The sequence below is a fragment of the Pelodiscus sinensis genome, chromosome 12 (genome assembly GCF_052426305.1).
Source record: "Pelodiscus sinensis isolate ZL-2025 chromosome 12, ASM5242630v1, whole genome shotgun sequence".
In the NCBI taxonomy this organism is placed as follows: domain Eukaryota; kingdom Metazoa; phylum Chordata; order Testudines; family Trionychidae; genus Pelodiscus; species Pelodiscus sinensis.
In genome coordinates this window covers 2,250,571-2,267,608 of record NC_143063.1, presented here as the reverse complement: position 1 = coordinate 2,267,608, position 17,038 = coordinate 2,250,571, and the positions used below count along the sequence as shown (strand labels likewise).

The 17,038-nt window shown below is 60.2% G+C and overlaps 1 protein-coding gene across 4 annotated transcripts in view; it reads right to left on the bottom strand.

Moving 5' to 3' along the window:
* The window catches only part of ST3GAL2 (ST3 beta-galactoside alpha-2,3-sialyltransferase 2), a 55,742-nt gene that overhangs the window by 13,563 nt on the left and 25,141 nt on the right, over positions 1-17,038 (bottom strand). For 2 of the 4 annotated variants that reach the window (XM_075940582.2, XM_075940585.2), the window contains exon 2: positions 955-2,077. In XM_075940582.2, coding sequence (XP_075796697.1) covers positions 955-1,284 — 330 coding nt within the window. In that variant the 5' untranslated portion in view covers positions 1,285-2,077. Of the gene's footprint in view, positions 1-954; positions 2,078-14,360; positions 14,507-14,729; positions 16,418-17,038 lie in introns of those variants that run through there. The other 2 variants (XM_075940583.2, XM_075940584.2) reach the window with 2 other exon arrangements.

Genomic DNA, 17,038 nt, shown 5'->3' with positions numbered 1-17,038 from the left:
CAGTGACGCTTTCACATCCTTAATCTGCCTCCCGCTGGCCCCTGAGAGAGGCGAGCCAGCTGCTCCCACAGCCCCCGAAGCTGCAACAGCACCAAGCCGGCTGCACCAGGAACCTGCCAGATTCTCCAGCCAGGGTAGCAGGGACACAGGATCTTCCCTTGCTGCACAGTTAAAGCACGCGAGACCGGCTGCGTGCTCACCTCCAGAGCAGAGGGGTCTATCCTGACCGTGTGCACTAGGAACCGGAGGGGGGGGGGGGGAGGACGTTCTGGGGGCACCCCCCTGCAAGGCGAGGCTCACCCAATTTTACAGGTGGGGAAACAGAGTGACTCCCCCAAGGCTGGGATAAGTCGGAGGCAGAGCTAGGATGGGAGCCAAGGGCCTGATTCTCTGCTGCCACTCACTGGGGTGTGATTTTACACCTGCACCATGTGCCGGCAGGTCAGAACCACAGCGCTGTGCTCCCGGGAGAAAGTGACTTGACCAGGGGTGGGCAAAGGAGAGTCCGACTCCCAGCTGTGCTGTGTGTACTAACCACTAGACCACACTGTTCCCTGTGGGCTAGGCACAGATGCACCCCTATGTCCCCTATGTCCCCCTCTGTTTGGTGCGCCCAGCCCGCAGGGAAGACAGTGGGGCTAGACAGGAGTTCTCAGGGCAGCGCTCAGCCTGGGAGACTCCCTAGGGGGGAGTGGGTTGAGCAGACACCCCCCCCCCGCGAGGACCAAGGAAGGGGGCTGCCTGGGGGCTGCCCAGTGGCTGCGTGTGAACGTCACTGGGACTGGGCTCCGCAGGGACGGGGGGGGAGGGGGCGGCACGGTTTCCGGAGCCTGAGCTGCGGAGCAGAGGGGAGGTTGCAGGGGGGCGAACGGGCAAGCTGGGGGGCAGAGGGGACCCCCTCCCAGAGCGAGGGCTTGAGACCCACCGACGCGAGGCCTGGCCGGGCTCACTCACCATCCACCACCTCTGGACGTCCAGCGGCAGGTCCGTGTTCTCCTTGGTCCACACCGGGGAGATGCTGGCGTCGTAGTGGCTGTTGAACCACTCCAAGGCCCCCACGTCCTCCGTGCACCTGCGGCAGGGGCAGCCGGGCCCGAGGAGCCCGCCCTTGCTGAGGCGCTGCATGCCGGCGTAGCCGGGCACCAGCTTCACCCGGTGGATGCCGCCCGGGCCGCCGGGGTCCAGGTAGGCCATGCTGGGGTGCGAGTAGGTGAAGAGCAACGACATGACGAAGACCAGCAGGAAGGCGGTCGAGAGGAACCAGAACCGCAGGGAGCACTTCATGGTGGAGCGGGGAGAGGAAAGGACCGGCCTGCCGGGGCGGGGGTCACCGCGGCCGCTGGCTTGGCTGCCGGCCTGCGTGCCCAGTCCGCTGCCCGCCCTCCCCGCGGCGGCTGAAGGGCATAGGGCACGCTCGGGGGCGGCAAGGCTGGCCGGGCGCCCTGCAGATGGGCTCAGCGACGCGTCCAGCTCCCTGTAGCACCCACAGGGGCAGGCCCGGCTGCTCCGTTATGGGCTGGGGCAGGCAGTCCGGCTGCCGGTCCCCGGGGCTCTCCACGGCATCCTCACGCCCGGAATTAACAGGCACCGGGGGCTCCCCCCTGCCTTAGGCCCCAGAGGGGAGCTGGGCGCCTCATGTCCCCGCCCCGAGAGGCTGGCTGCGAGCGCCGACGGCGGGAAGGGAGCACGTCTTGGTGCCGGCCGGTCACCGGCTGCGCGGGGCGGCCCGGGGGGCGGAAGACGAGCGCATCTCAGGGGAACGCCGAGCCGCGTCCCCTCCCTGCCTCGCCTGCACCTGGCTGGCGGCTGCTTTCCATCCGCGTCTCCTGGCAGCTGAGGGGGCCTCCCGGCTCCGGTTGCCTGGGAGACAGCTGAGCCGGCGAGGAGCTCCACATCTGTGGCAGGGCCTGGGAACAGCTGCGGCTCCGCGGGGCGCGCTCGACAGCGGCCCCCCCTCCGGGCTGTGCGCACGGCCCCCGCTCAGCCCTTCCCCATGCTCTCAGGGACCCCGCTTGGCCTTCCTCGCTGCGTAGGCCTCTCCTCAGCCTCCCGGCGCCGGCTGTGACACAGCCCAGAACTGCAGTGGGGCAGGGACGGGGGAGGAGAGAGAAACAGAGAGGAAAAAAATTCACTAAGAGCAAAGCATTTCAAAAGCCCGGCGTTTAAGCCCACAGCCGATGGCATCCCCTGCGGCCCTCCGGGGCCCGGCGAAGCCGAATGAAGGTCTCCCAGGAGCGGTCAGGGAGAGTCCTGCCACGTATCCCCTGCCCCCAGCCCACCCCGTGCGCGCTCTGAACGCAGGCCACGGCGTACGTGGCGCGCCGGGGAGGAAGGGGCACCCCTGCTCCGAGAGCACTTTGCAGGGTCCCTTGTTCCGGGGGGCACCAGGTTGGGAGGCCCCGGGCGAGTCCATCTCCTGGGAGATGCTGCGTGGTTAGGGGCACCTGCCTGGAGAGGCCCAGGGCTCCCACAGTAGGGGGAATGCAAGCCAGGAGCAAGCTCGGCGGGGAGCTCAGCCCTGAACCACAACGGAGCGTTGCCAGGTGCGGACAGAGGCCTCTTCACACCTGTCTGGGGCAGGAGCTCATGCTGAGCCCATCGGCCCCTGTGGGCAGGTAGGCACATGGCCCAGGGGGCCTCCGCAGGATGGGCTGGCAGCCAAGGGGAGTCCCTCGCTGCCTGGAGACCCCTCCCATGCCCAGGATCTAGCCCCTGCGCCGCCGGTCGCCTGTCAAACACAACCCCCGACGATTTACGCTTCCCTCCAGTGCAGTGAGAAAAATATGAACTCGCCCGCGGCAGGCAGGCAGGCAGGCACCCCTGTACAGTGGCACTGCCTGACCTATCCGTTGGCCAGTGTTTAATCCCCGGAACACGCCTGTGGATTTCACATCGCCCCAGCTGGGTTCTCTTTAAAGAACTCTGCCATGGAATGCCGTGCAGAAGCCAAAGTCCAGTGTGTCAACGCCACGACCGTTATCAGCCACACGAGTAACCTCCTAAAAAAGAGACCCAGCGAGTTGGACGAGATCTCTCTTCCCAGAAACCACGCCGCTCTGCATTGACGTGATCTCCCTTGGCTTCTTCAGTTCAATCGAGTCCCGTTATCAGCGCTCCGCTGCCTTGCTTGGAGCCAAGGCCCGTTTGCTACATCCTTAGCATGTGACTTTTAATCCATCGCTAGCCGTTCCCCTTGCTGCACGGGGCTGTTTATAGTTTACAGCTGCCGTCCCCTTCCCTCCAAACCAGCTTCTTCTTGTCCAGTGGCCCAGCCTGCTCCCTTGAGGATGGCTCTTTGGGCACTGGGCAGGTTCCCCAAGGAGTCCCACACTGGCCCTGCTTGTTTTTCGGAGTCAATTCTTCCTTCCAGATGATGCCTCATGTGACAACGCGTCGGGATTTTCCCATCTCCTGCACCCCGAAATGGCATGAACAGACTTCACCAGCCAGTAGAATGGAGGTTGTTTATTGTTCCTCCAGCACAGCGCAGCACAGATGTAATCTGGTTACAGGAACTGGGGCTAAGAGGCCTCAGTGCCCCCCTTGAGATAGGGGAGTCCCAGCCCCCCTCCCCAGCTCCTTCTTCCCTGCCTTCCAGCCAGGAACTCACTCCCCCTCTTCCAGCCCTGCCCACAGCCAGGGCAGCATCCACCTCCCTTTGTTTCTCCCCATGGGGGGCCGCAGGTCAGACAGGTTTTTGAGTCACCTTTGCATAATGAGGTTTTCCCTGCTGGGTCTTGCTCCAGACAGCAGGGGTCACCACAGCCCAGCAAGTACCCCCACTACGTCACACCTCAGCAATTAAGACGCACGCGCCCTGGTTGGTGTTCTAGGAAGTCACCGTGACGGAAAGGATATCTGCCACTCCGAGCCCACCCCGCAGCCCTGCCTCCTGCAGCGGGTTTGCCGACACACGGATGAGTTCTCTCTCCTGTCCCCTGCTTCCACTGCTCCCCACAGCCCTGCTTTCACTTTCGACAGGTTGTAAAATAAACGTGTTACAAGTTAACTGGGCTGTCCGGGTTGGAGTGGCGCCCTGCTAGGGATGTGAAGGACTAGTCGGCTATCTGATAAAGGCTTAGCGCGGAGCTACTCAACATGCGGCCCATTTGTTTGTGGCCCGTGGGGTGGTTTGGATTTACGTGGGGCTCAGCACAGCCCACGGGTGAACGTGGCCTCCACAATGGCAAGGCATCTCCAAGGCGGGGTGAGCACTGAAAGACGCAAGCGGACGGGCTGGCTGGAACAGATGGGTGCAGGCGTTTCTAGCCCCCAGGGAGGAGGTGCTGGGGCATTGTGGGAAGCGCTTTGTATTCATGCCCATCAGTGTGAACAAAGATATTTCCATATATTTGCATATATATTTGCATGTTTCTGCAACCACATTTAAGTTGCGGCCCCCGCATGTGCTGTGAGTATCATTGTGGCCCCTGGGGCTTCCAAAGTTGAGTAGCTCTGGCTTAGCGGATAGTCGACTAGTCGCTTCCACCCCCCTGGCTGCCTCCATCAGATAGAGGCAGCCAGGGGAGGGGCAGAAGAGGGGGGTACTTCAAAGCGGCAGCGCCCCGCAGAGCCCAGGTTCAGCTGGGGAGTCCCCAGCTGATCCCAGGCTCCATGCGGTGCTTCCACTTTGACATGCACACGAGCCCCCGCTGGGACTCCTGTACATTTCAAAGGCGGAAGGCAGAAGTGCTGAACATCCCTGACAGGCCACCAGGTACCTGGGTAAGCATGCCCTGGAAGTGTGCCAGAGAGGGTGATGTTTACCGGTAACTGGTTAACCTTTTAGGTCCCCACTTTTCACTTGGCACCTGCAGCAGCTTCAGACCCTGTCGTTGCGGCGGGATGCTATGGGGAGGGAGGAAGGCAGACGGAGCCGGGGGCTACCCTCGCCAAGCACCCCAAAGAGGCACAGCAGCAGGCAGCCCTGGCACTCCTAGGGCCTGGCCGAGATCGCTCACTCTGCAGCTCAACGCACCGGCCCCGCGGCCGGGGGGGGCAACGAGAGCGGCGCCAGCACCGCAGCGAGGCGCTCAGACCGCCCCAGTGCGGAGCTGGGCAAACGGCTCCCTGCCAGTGACGCGGGAGGCCAAGGCGGCCCGCGAAGGGACAGGACAAGAGGCGCCCGTGGCACACAGCAGCTGCCTTGGCATAGGCAGCGGGCCCGGGGATCCAGCATTTCCCTCAGGGAAGAGCCGTCCCCGCCTCCCGTCGCAGCACCCCAACGCCGCTGCCTGGGGCATGCAGACCAGGAACCCAAGTGGGGACCAAATCCGGAGCCAATCCCTCCCCGCCGCCCACTTTCCTCTTCGGAGCCCCTATGTCCATTCCCCGGCCTGCCGCTCCTCAGCTAGCCCCCACCCCTTCTGCTGCCTGCCGCAGGAAAGCCGTGGCCCACGGGCCGTGCCGTTCCCTAACCTGATGGCTCGCCAGCCCCGGCACTGTGCAGGGCAGAGAACCAACACGCCCCTCCCCCGTGTCCCATCCCGCTTTGTTTCCAGGCGCCTTTCAGAGCCAGACTCTCCCCCTCGCTTGCCGTCCCCGGGGCAGAAGAGGCTCCTCTTGGCTACGCAACAGCATTGACCAGGCCCCAGACCTCGCCGCGGCAGCTCTGGTCTGGCTTCTCCACGGGACCGGGGCCGGCCCAAGGGCAGAGCCCAGCCTTCCCCGCACAGCGACCTGTCCCCGCCCCTCAGGCAGGGCCCTCGCTCTGCGCATCCCTCCTCCAGCCAGCTCAACCGGGCTGGAACAGGCTCCCTCTCTGGGGCTCCTGGCAAGTTTCCCCAAGAACTGCCCCACTAGCGGGTTCCCTTGGGCACGCCGAGAGGGGAGGGTCACTACAGAGCCCAGCACCGCCCACGTGGCAGCTCTGCGCCCCAGGCACCCTCCCCCAGGGCCTGGCCAAGCAGCCCCCGCTCTGCGGGCAGACAGCTGTAGCGAGGGAAGCGCTGACCCCTTCCTCCTGGAACGAAGAGGCCGCGCCGGCCCCGTTCCGAGCCCGCCGTGCGCTGCATTTCCTCCCCCACCGCAGCCGTAAGTCTCCCCACCCCGGAGCACCCCGGCCGAGTCACCTCCCACGTCCTCGCCCAGCTGCGGCCCGGGAGGGCAGGGTTCATGGGAACGTGCTGTGCCTCAGCCACCCAGGGCGAGCACGCACGTGGAACGTGCCACGCCGGGAGGCCCAGGCCAGGACGAGAAGCCAGTGCACTCGGTGCGGCCGTGCAGGGCGATCTTGGCCTAGAGCCAGTTGTTTTTAAATGCACGCCCGTGAAAGCGCCGGATCAATAGAAATCTTCGAAGGAGAGGAGCGGGCGAGCGAGCCCGACGCGGCGGCGCAGTGGGACTGCGTGGGAACTGGGGGGGGGCAGGGAAAGGACTCTCTCAGCTTGGGCGATGGAGGGAAAACGAGCAAGAGGCAGAGAGGGACGGAGCGCGAACAGCCAAGGAATCGGTGTCTAACGGGGACGTGACCGTGCTGAAAATCGGCTCCTCAACGCTCAGCCCGGGGAGCGTTTCCGGAGGCGCCCAGCTCTTCCCACACTGGGGGGGTCGCATTGCGAGCCCCCGGCCGCCGCGAAGCCTGTAAAAATCACAGCCCGGGAGCCCAGCCCCGCCCCTCCTCTCGGCAGCTCTCTGGCGAGCTTCGTAGGGCCCGTTCCACGGTGGCAGGGGGGCGCGGCTGTGGACAGCTTGCGAGAGCCTCTGTCCAGCGGGACACGCAGCATGCACGGCCAGGAGAGCCAGGCCCTCGGACAGCCTGCGGGGGCAGGCCGGGATGCTGGAGAGACTCGCTTCAGAAACGTCCACGAGAGACAAGGTGGCTTCCGGACGGGACTGTCAGCCAGGCTGCCCACGGCTGAACCAGGCTCTTCTAGCCCTCCACGGGACCTCAGCACAGCAGGCCGGGGCCAAGGCAGGCGTTGCCTTCCCAAAACTGCTCACCCCCCAGGAGGGCTGGGGCCGTGGTGCTCCCCAACGGGCCAGGAGCTGGGCGTGGGCGGGGCTTGGCTCCATGGAGGGGGCGTGGTTGCTGCAGGGGCGGGGCCTCAGGCAGAAGGGGCGGGGCTGGAGCCTGCCTCCCTTAGCTGGGCCTGTGCCTGTGGCCCGTGCTGGGCGTGTCCCCCCCGTAGGACCTACGGAAGCACGGCTCTTGCTTTGTCATTGGAGCAATGACTGTGACCTGCCCTGACCCACGCTGCGGCCCAGCAGAATCCCCTGCCACGTGCCCCCGAAGCCAGGTGGCTGCATTTCCCCAGCAGCCACGGGAGGCCACTCCCAGCCCTAACCGCCCGTCTCGTGTCGCCGGGCACCAGTCCCAGCGGGGGCTGCGTCTCAGGCCCGGGGGAGACGCCGCTGCCTGGCTGGGGTTGGGAGAGTGCCCTGCAGCTGGGATTTCTCAGCCAGGCGTGTTGACGCAGAGGGAGACCCAGCCAGCCCGGGGCACGCGGAGAGGAGCCGGAGAGCGGCCGTAACTCGCCCACCTGCCGGGGGTGGGCGCTGCCCCGCGGCGTGGCACTGGGCCCGCTCAGGGAGAAGGAGTTTGCCCTGCAGCCGTAGCTGGGAGCCAGGTGGCTTTTAGCTCCCGCCGTAGAGGCTCCTGCACGAAGCCCCGGAGGTGCCAGGGTCGGCGCCGCCTGCCAGCGCGACGCTGGCACCAGGCAGCCGACTCCCTTAAAACCCCTTTGCCAGAGGCCTGGAACTTGCTCGGCAGAACGAGCCAGCGGGGACCGTGCACAGGAGAGAGTCGCAGGGCGATTGCGGGCCCTGAGCCCGCCGCTCACCGACCTCCCCCGGCACAACGGGGGCCTCCGGGAAACCCTGTGGTGGAGCGATGCCCCCCCAAGTGCAGCATTCGGTGCAGGGGACAGTGGGTAAGGGGCAGAAATGCTGCCCCCTCCCCACCGCTGTCCAGCTACAAGCCCTGACCTACCCCCCGGCCCAGCTCGGCCAGGTCCTGTTCCCACAGCAGCAGGGCCGAGTCAGCTGCCCCTTCCTTCCCCACAGGCCTCCCGGGCCACGGTCAGAGTGGGCGGCCCAAGAACCGCGGGTGTCTCGTCCATGAGGTATCCTCCGCCGCCAGCCCCCCACAGGCGCAGAGTCCTAGTTCCCCAGAGCCCCCCAGTCCCGGGGCGTCGGGCGCCTGAGCTGCTGCCTCGGTCACAGGCTGGCCTGGTGGCCGGCTCCCTTCCCGCGCTCAGAACCGGGGCCATTTCGCATCTCAGGCAGGGAAAGGGGCCCAGGGTCTCCCCTCAGCCCAGCCACAGCCCCTGGGGAGCCGCAGTCCCCTGGCCCACACGCTGGACCATCGTCCTCATTCTTGTCCCCCAGGCAGGACGGATCCGGGGAGCCCCGGTGGGAGCCCTCCAACACCCCCTGCAGGCCCCGCGAGAGATCAAACGAGGCAAATCGCCTCCGCCTGCCCCAGCGCTCATCTCCGGCGCCAGCGGCCTCCTCCGCGCCCGGCACAAAGGCTTATGCTAATGTCGCTGATCCCATCAGCTTTTATTTTGGCCGAACAGCTGAGATCTGCCTCCCTCGCTCCCCGCCAGCAGGCCTGCAAGGCCCAGGAATATGCTCCCGCTGCCCTAATCGGCATTTATTTTAATCACATTAAAAATGATTTATGAACACAGGGAAAGCCACGTGTGTGGCCACGCCGGGATGGCTCACCCCTCCATCGCCACGTGCTCCACAACGTTCCCGCAGCCTGCCGGACTGAGCCCACGGCACCGGCCCCAGGGCCAAAGGGAACAAGCTGAACGGAGACCAAGCTTCCCAGCAGCTCCACAGCCATGAACTGCTGGGCAGGCACCCCCCTTCCTCCAGGAGATAGACAGGCCTCAGTCCCGTGCCCTCGCAAAAGCAGAGGGGCTCAGCCCCCTAAATGGATGCCAGGGGACGCTGCCAGGCATTAAGAGAGCTCCCTGCTTCAGGGATTTCTTGGTCCAGCATCTTAGGAATTAGCCCCAATGCTCCGATGGAATCAGGATGAAATTCCCTCAATACAAAACCAGGGTCAAAACCCTTCCCTGAGCTCCGATGAAAGCGCCCAGCCGCCCAGTGCATTCAAGAAAGCGAAGCCACGGAAGCACAACTGTGGAAAAGAAAAACGGGATCCGTACAGGAAATTCATTCCACACACCTTTTCTTTTTACCAGGGCGAGAGCCAGGAGGACATCTGCCTGCATGACCCCTAAGCATCCCAGCACAACCCCCTTCTGACCACACAGTCACTACACAGCCCCCGGGGGAGGACAGGAGAAGACCTGGCCTGGTACGTAGCATGGCAACTCTTCAGCTGGGCTCTCGCCGGGCCCGTTTAGAGAACCAAGCCTCATCGTGTGAGCTCAGCACAACCAAGGCCCCGCCCTGGCTTCTAACTCAGAATTCCCACGTACTTCTCACGTCCAGGGGTGGCTTTCCGCAAGGGGGACGTGGGTTGCGGCTTAGAAATACTTTCAGCTCCAAACCGGATTGCTACGGTCTTGACCAAATGGCGTCCAAAATGCGCCAAGAATGCAGAGAGCGATGGGCTCGCAAGGCCTGCAGGGCCGCTCCTCCGCCAACACCAAGTCAGAACCAATCATTAAGAGGCGTTAGTTGAAACAGAACGTTCCTCTACCCCTTCTCTGCACAGCGGCTGAGGTGCTGTCGGGGAGACCCTATTTCCCCCAAGTTTTGCCCTACTTCCAACGACCAAAGATCTTTCCCGCCCTGAATTTCCACAAACTTTAACCCTGAACTCTCTGCCTTTGCTCTCAATCCAAGTACCCGCCCAGGGCAGGAAAACAAACTGTCTTCAGGGATGACTCACCCTGAGTTTCCTGTACATGTTTCGCCCATTCACCCCGTATGTAAAAGCACAATGAGACAAGGACTTGTCCCGTTCAATGCAGTGTTCAGCTCTTGTTGTTTAACCGGATTGGATCTATGGCCAAAGGTCATTATCTTAGCATGCCCACAGTTTCTACCTCCTGACAGGTCCCAAGGAGTGTGGGATCACACAACTCTTTGGGGACTAGCGGACCCACACTGGCTGCATCAGAACTTTAGGGGGGAGAAAAAACTCACTCCCTCATTAGTAGAACATCTAAAAAAAAAAATCTGACACATCTGTTGGAACAGCAACAGGGTCGCTTAGCTGATCCTTCCACCCTAGCCTAGTCTGGCCACTGTTCAGCCACGAAGGTGCTCTCCAAAAAAGGTTCTAGTCCAGTCCTTGGAGTTTCCCCCAGAGGCAGCCTGTGCTGTCAAAGACAGATTTCAAATCAAGGAGGGCTGTGTTGCATTTCTCCCCCAGGCGCACCAGTATTTATAGATGAATGTGAGAGCACACGATGATTCTCTAGAGTTGAGTGGCCATCCGTAAAAAGCTGGCTCTTTGCTTGGCAAAATACCTCCTCTATCATCCAATTAAGCCTTTTAATTGCTCTGGGGATTTCTATCACCTTCATTCAAAGCGGGACAAGACCGGCCTGCAAGGGAAATCCTTGTATTATTTATAACAAATAATTTTGCTAGAATTAGAATGAAGCAATTATGGAGATGCTGCAGCGACTCCAGAAGAGTATCGACACAGACCATCCGACTAGACTGGTGGGTAAGGCATCATAAAGAACGGAGGGGAAAAAACCCCTCTCCCCCAACAACTTTTAGCGATAAGAACTTCATTATTTACACCAATCTTCCCCTTGCTGCCAAGGGTCCAATGTAACTTCTCAGTGACAGCAAGTTCAAATCCCTTCCAAAGCGCCCTTTCAGGTCAAACATTTTTCCTATTTTTCATGTCTCTATCGTTCCTTCTAAAAATAACCACATTTCCTAACAGATTCCAGCAAGCCCCGTTCTCCAATAGACATTGCAAGAATGTGAGAATGTTTCTTTTAAGCAACACAATACAGATCACACCAGAGTCAATGTCTGGGTATCTTTCTTCTACGTTGCCAAACGGCACCTTTTTAAAGCAAACAAACGAACCTTGGCAAATGTTAGATGGATTTGAAGTGCATCTCTAAGTTCCAGTGATTGGCTCTTCATGAAGCTGTAAACTTTGTACCTAGTTCAAGAATGAAACATGCTTTGCCTCGCCGTCTTAGGAAGGAAGGGGACGATTGAACCAACAACCGAAGGAGCGTGGGATTACTACTACCCAGTTTAGAAGCCACAGCGCTATTAGACCAGCTGAAACACAATAAAGCTATTGCATTGTGCCCAAAACTCGAGAGAAATGCAAACAGCCCCGAGCTGCACTGGAGGGGTGGAATGGCAGAGGATCCAACCAAAAGGTAATTTCAGGTTACTGAAAAATTGCAACCCAAATTATTTCTCCCCTGGACAGACTGGGAAAGGCCTTTTTTTGGCCAGTCAGTGGAGAGATTCATGCTTGACTGGGATGGAGAAATTCCTAACGTTTCTGAGGGGAACGTTTGCTAATAGGCTGTTTGCCATAAGCCAGTCCAGCTCTGCCTAGAGGGAATCATTATGAAACAGAGAGACCCCAAGCGGAGGACAAGTAGACACTCAGGCCCATTAGAGCAGCTTCGTCTGGAACAGTAAAACTAAAGGCCTGGCAGCCGGAGTTACTCGATGTTCAACGGACCCTTGTAACATTAACTGCAGTGGAAACCGAGATGACTAAACATGGGGCCCCTCCACTTCGCACGGATTCAAAGCCTGGGAGATAAAATCCCCTTCGCAGCTAGCCAAGATTCCGGGAGGAAAATCAAAGCAGATTGAGATGGATAACTCCCACCGCCCAAATCCTGAGATTCGCTTTCGAGTCCAACAAAATCCCAGGAGGCTCCACAGCTTGGAGACCATCTCAAGCCTTCATGGAGAGGCTGTTTTGGCCAAGACCTCCATGAGCTTTATCATTAGGGATTTCCCCTCCCTCCCCGGCCAATTTGCAATAATTAAGTCTCTGATTAACTTGTGGGTCTTGGCCATTTAGTAGGCTTACCAGATGCTTTCAACCAAAAATCACGAACATGGCAAACTTGGTGGAGCCAAAAAAAAAAAAAAAAAAAAGTCACTGCGCCTTTAAATGTCCCCACACTCCTCACTTCCCCACCAGAGGAAAACTGTCCCCACCAGACTTCCATCTGAGAGAAACAGGAAGTATCGGACATTTCACATTCTGGTATTTTCTGGGGTTTTTTCACAGGATGGGGAGACCCCCGAATACCGAACGGTCCAGGCAAAAATGGGACACCTGGCAGCCCTACCATTTGGCCTCACTTGTGCAACAAAGGTATACACCAAAATCCAGTCTGTTCTTCTGACCAGCAGAAATTCTCCCCCACTGAACATTTGTAGACTGTTCCGTTTCCCTTTATCCTTTTCCATCGAGTAAAGAGCCTCCCAACCTTTCAACTCCGTCTCTGCTCTCTTGAGGTCCTATAGTAGGAACCCTCCGTGCCTTCCGAGTTTGATTGCTAGGCAGACAATGCAACACTCACTCACTCTAAGGGAAACAAAAGACAGGACTATGCAGCACTTTAAAGACTAACAAGATGGTTTATTAGGTGATGAGCTTTCTGAGGAAGTGGGTCTGGCCCACGAAAGCTCATCACCTAATAAACCATCTTGTTAGTCTTTAAAGTGCTGCATAGTTCTGTCTTTTGTTTCAGCTAGACCAGACTAACACGGCTGCATCTCTATTACTTACCACTCTATGTCTACACTCGCGGCTTCTTGCACGAGTAATATGCAAATGAGGGTAAGCGTGGAATATTGCCGAGCCTCATTTGCATACCTAATGAGCCACCATTTTTTTCAGAAGACGCTCTTGCGCAAGAAGGAGTGTCTACACTGCCCCCCTTGTGCAAGAAAACCCCTCTTGCGCAAGGCCATCACACCTATTACTTGACAGGAAGAACGGCATTGTGCAAGAGGGTTTTTCTTGCGCAAGAAGGGGCAGCGTAGACACTCCTTCTTGGCACAAATGCCTCTTCTGAAAAAAATGGTGGCTCATTAGGTATGCAAATGAGGCTCAGTGATATTCCACGCTTAGCCTCATTTGCATATTACTCACGCAAGAAGCCGCAAGTGTAGACATAGCCTAAGGGAAGCACTGCGGACATCTGAGCTTGATCCCAACTGACCGCTGTTCAGGCAAGATTTTGCACCACTGGGGTTAGCGGGAGCTGGGAACACGTCAACGGGACTCTCGAGTCGGTGCAGAGAGGTTATTTCACCTCTGTTCGGCGGCATAGTGCCCAGTCCTGGTGCCCACAACTCAAGACAGATGTTCCTGCACTGGAGAGGGGTCAGGGAAGAGCCGAAAGGGTGAGAAAAACGTGCCTCACGCAGACGCCAGGAGCTCAATTTACCGTACGTCGTCACGGGATGAGTGGATCGCACCCGGAGAGTATCGAACACGGGGACAGATACTTAAGGCCGGGCTCTTCCGTCCAGCAGAGCGAGGTCGGACACCAGGGCTGCAAGTGGCAGCTAGATCAATTCAGACTGGAAACACAGCGCCCATGTTTAACAGTGAGGGTAATTCAGCATTGGCGCAGCCTACCAATGACGGGGGGGGGGGGGAGGCTTCTCCAGCACTAGCTGCTCTTCTGCAAAGATCTCGTTTCTAGGAATGATTTGGGGGCAGGTTTCCAGCCCGGGTGGTACCGGTCAGAGTAGATCGCAGCGGTCCCTTACGGCCTTTCTACACACGGGGTTCCCCACAACTGACCAGGCCCACCCTCACGGAAGGAAGGGGGGGAAAAAGGGGACGGATGCCCAGGGCCCAGTGATTCAAAGGGGCCCGGGAGGGAAATGCCACAGCCGCCAGCTGGCTGGACTGGCCTAGATATGACCCCTGCCCTCTGCAGCCCAGCAGCCTGAGCCCGGGCAGGGACCAAGCAGGGGATGCAGACAATGCCTGGGTTCCTCCATGCCTCCTCGGCCCAAAAGAAAACTGCTCCAGGGACCACGCACAAGAGTTTCTGTCCATCCCAGCTCTGCTCCCAACTCGCTGGCAGCCTCAGGGGAGTCACTGCACTGCCACGCCTCAGTTTCCCCACCTGTCAGATGACGATAAAACGCCCGCTCCCCCGCCGCTCCCAAAGCATTATGGAGCTTGTTAGTTGATATACAAAAGAGTCCCGCATGCTGGGTTATGTTCCACACCTTTGTCCTGTCCTCGCCGGTGTCGGACTGATCTCGTATTCAGAGAGCTCCGCCCGGGGCAGGCCTGCCCCCAGGTACCGCTGGGGTGAGACCAGTCGAGCCAAGCAGAGATGCCACCTGCCGCTGGAAGCCCCATGCAGCTCTCACCTTTCTGCCCCACCCCCTCCTCCGTCTCCCCTCCCCATGCTCCCCCGTGTAACCCAAACATTCCCAGTGTCCCTTGGACAGACCTTGCACCTCCCAGCAGAGCCAACTGGGCAACCATTCACCGAGCCAAGCCTTGACCGTTCCCCCGCACGTGGCCAGCCACACCCTGCCGGACTGCTCGCCCTGCAGCCTCGCTAGCGTGGTCAGTTAGGCGCCGCGCCCCTGCCCAGCAAGGAGCAGACCTCGGAGAGGGAAAGGCTGCCTGGACGCTACAGATTCCTGCCCTCCTGCAGCTCCACCGCAGGGCGCACAGAGAGACGGGCCAGGCGACAGATCCAGGCGACACAGCAGCCGAGAGGACTGGCTTCCCAGGGCAGCAAGACGAGACACGGAGGGGGTCTCACAAGGTGGCTTCCCAACGCCACGGGGGCTGGAGGGATCCCCTTGCCCACCTTGACTCTTCTCACCGCTTGGGATCCCCAACCGCCCTGCCAGCCTGTTTTTAAAAAGCGACGACCGAGCGTGCGGAGGGGAAGCTGCGCTGGGAAAGCAAACAGAGATAAATCCACTAGGCGTGCTCCGGAAGGAAAGCTGCAGCCCTGCCAAAGCGTGGCGGGGAGAGGAAGCGGACGGCTTCCTGGGGGGAGAATGTAAAGGTCGCACAAAGGAGCTGGAACCAAGCGTAGGAACGGCTTGTGCCGCTCATCGCTTCTAGCAAGTAGGCTCGGGGCGGGACGCTTGAGTAACCCCCGCCCACCCCAGCACCGTGAGCATCTGCTTGAGGCGTGAGAACGTCAGTCCGGCGATCACGCAACGTTACGCCAAGTGCTCTGCTGGATCAGGCCCCTACCGACTGGGAGGCCACGTCGGGCACCTGGGAGACGAGCCAATTGTTGGGGGGAAAAACATTTTCTTTAAAAACAACAAACAACGAAGCTTAAAAGCCGAGTGGCCTCCTTTCAGTTACCCAGCACAAAAGGCTTCTGAGCACCAAGACGCCACTTGAACCGAGGCCGGGATGAAATTTCACACCTACAGTTCGAACGGATTCAAGCGTTTGCAAGCGACGCGCAGGGCGGGGCAGGGTGGGGGGAGTCTGCCTGCGTTTCCCCGCTGTGACTGGAGGTTGCGGCATGGCGCCAGACTTAGCTATTTTCCTATTTCTTAGCTTCTCTTCTAGTTGCGATTGTCATTCGCGCTCCGTTTAACAGCGCTGGCGCGGGGCAGGGGACAAGGAAAAGAGTTCGAGGGAGAGCTGCTCTTGACCTAAACTAGCCCAGTTCACGGAGGCTAAAGATCTGACCCAAGAAAGCCAGGTGAAATGCCTGCCGCAAACGCAGGTGACTCCAGCTGGCGCCAAGTGTCCAGCAGGTGCCTTTTAGCAAATAAATCATTAAACCAAAGGTAGTTTGTGTTAAGTCACACAACCCAGGCTAGCCATGCGGCCTCCTGTCTGCCTCTAGTGGCCATCCGTGGCCTGAGGTCGGGGGGTCTCCGACAGCTTCTCAGCTTGTGCTGGGATCCGCAGGCTCCGTCCACGGGGCCCGCACACGACAGACTGAAACCTGAGTGGAACGGAACCATGTAGACAGACAAAAGGTCTCCAAAGGGGTCTGCGTCCCCGTGCGCCATTTCCAAAGGGGTCGCACAGGATGAACGGTTGGGAGCCCTGGTCTCCACCTACTGGCCTGGCCCCTCACCGGCCGAGCAGGCTCCTGCTTTCTGATCCGGGAGTCCGTTTCAAATCTCCAAAGGCAACCCCGCCGGGGCGATAGCTGGCTGCGAGTTTTCATCAGCGAAGCAGGAATCAAAGCCCGGAGTCGGGGGCCAGCGAAGGCGGCAGAGCCGGAGAGTTACCACAGCGGGGAAGGGCTCCTGAGCAAGCGGCAGAAACATCCATGGCCAAAGAGGAAGGACGTGGTTTCTCTTCAGAAGGCACATCTGTCTGCAGCCGGCTCGGGCAGGACGCACCTGGCAAACGGCCTTCCTGAACAGCGTGCGCGCCGCCCAAATGCGTCAGGCAATAGCCGAGATTTACACAGCAGAGCCAACATTTCACGTGGGCCAAAAGGTGCCAGGCGGACGGCACTGGCGACCCAAGTCCCCTCGCGTGGGGCCCCATCCTCCCGCCCAGCCCTGCAGAGTTCAGCCCCTGCCACGGGCTGTCCCTGGTGAACAGGTGGGGAGAGCCAGACGCAGGTTCCTGGACGCCGGGCGGGTTAGGCTCCTTGGGGGGAGACGAGGCTGAATGTTGCTCCCGACTGGAGGAGAACGTGGTCAAGAGGAAGGCTCCTACTTTTCCTAGCAGAGGCCCCAAAGTGAGGCGTGGCCCAGAGCTCACGGAGCCTTTCGAATGGGCTAATCCAGCCTGCCTGAAAGACACCCCTAAATGGGCAGGGCTGCAATGGAGCTATGGGGGGTCAGGTCGGCAAGGGCAGAATCCTTGTTCCACGGCCCTCCCCGGGGGAGCCTGGGAGCCCGAGCCCGGCAGAGAGACTCGCAAGAGCAGCCTTGGCGCTAGCAACATGCCCCCTGATCTCCGGTCCCCTCTTTCCCTAAGGCGCCCGCCCTCAGCACCCCAGTGCCCAGGGCTGAATCCAGGGCTCCATGTGGGGGGTTCACTTTCCGGGGCCAGAGGCCCGGACCAGGCTGCCAACTGGGGGGAGGGAGGACCCGTATGACACGTGTGTCCCGAGGCCTGAACAAACGTCTGCTTGAGCCCTGCCCAGGCCCAGTCACACGCCCGGCCTTGCTGCATGGC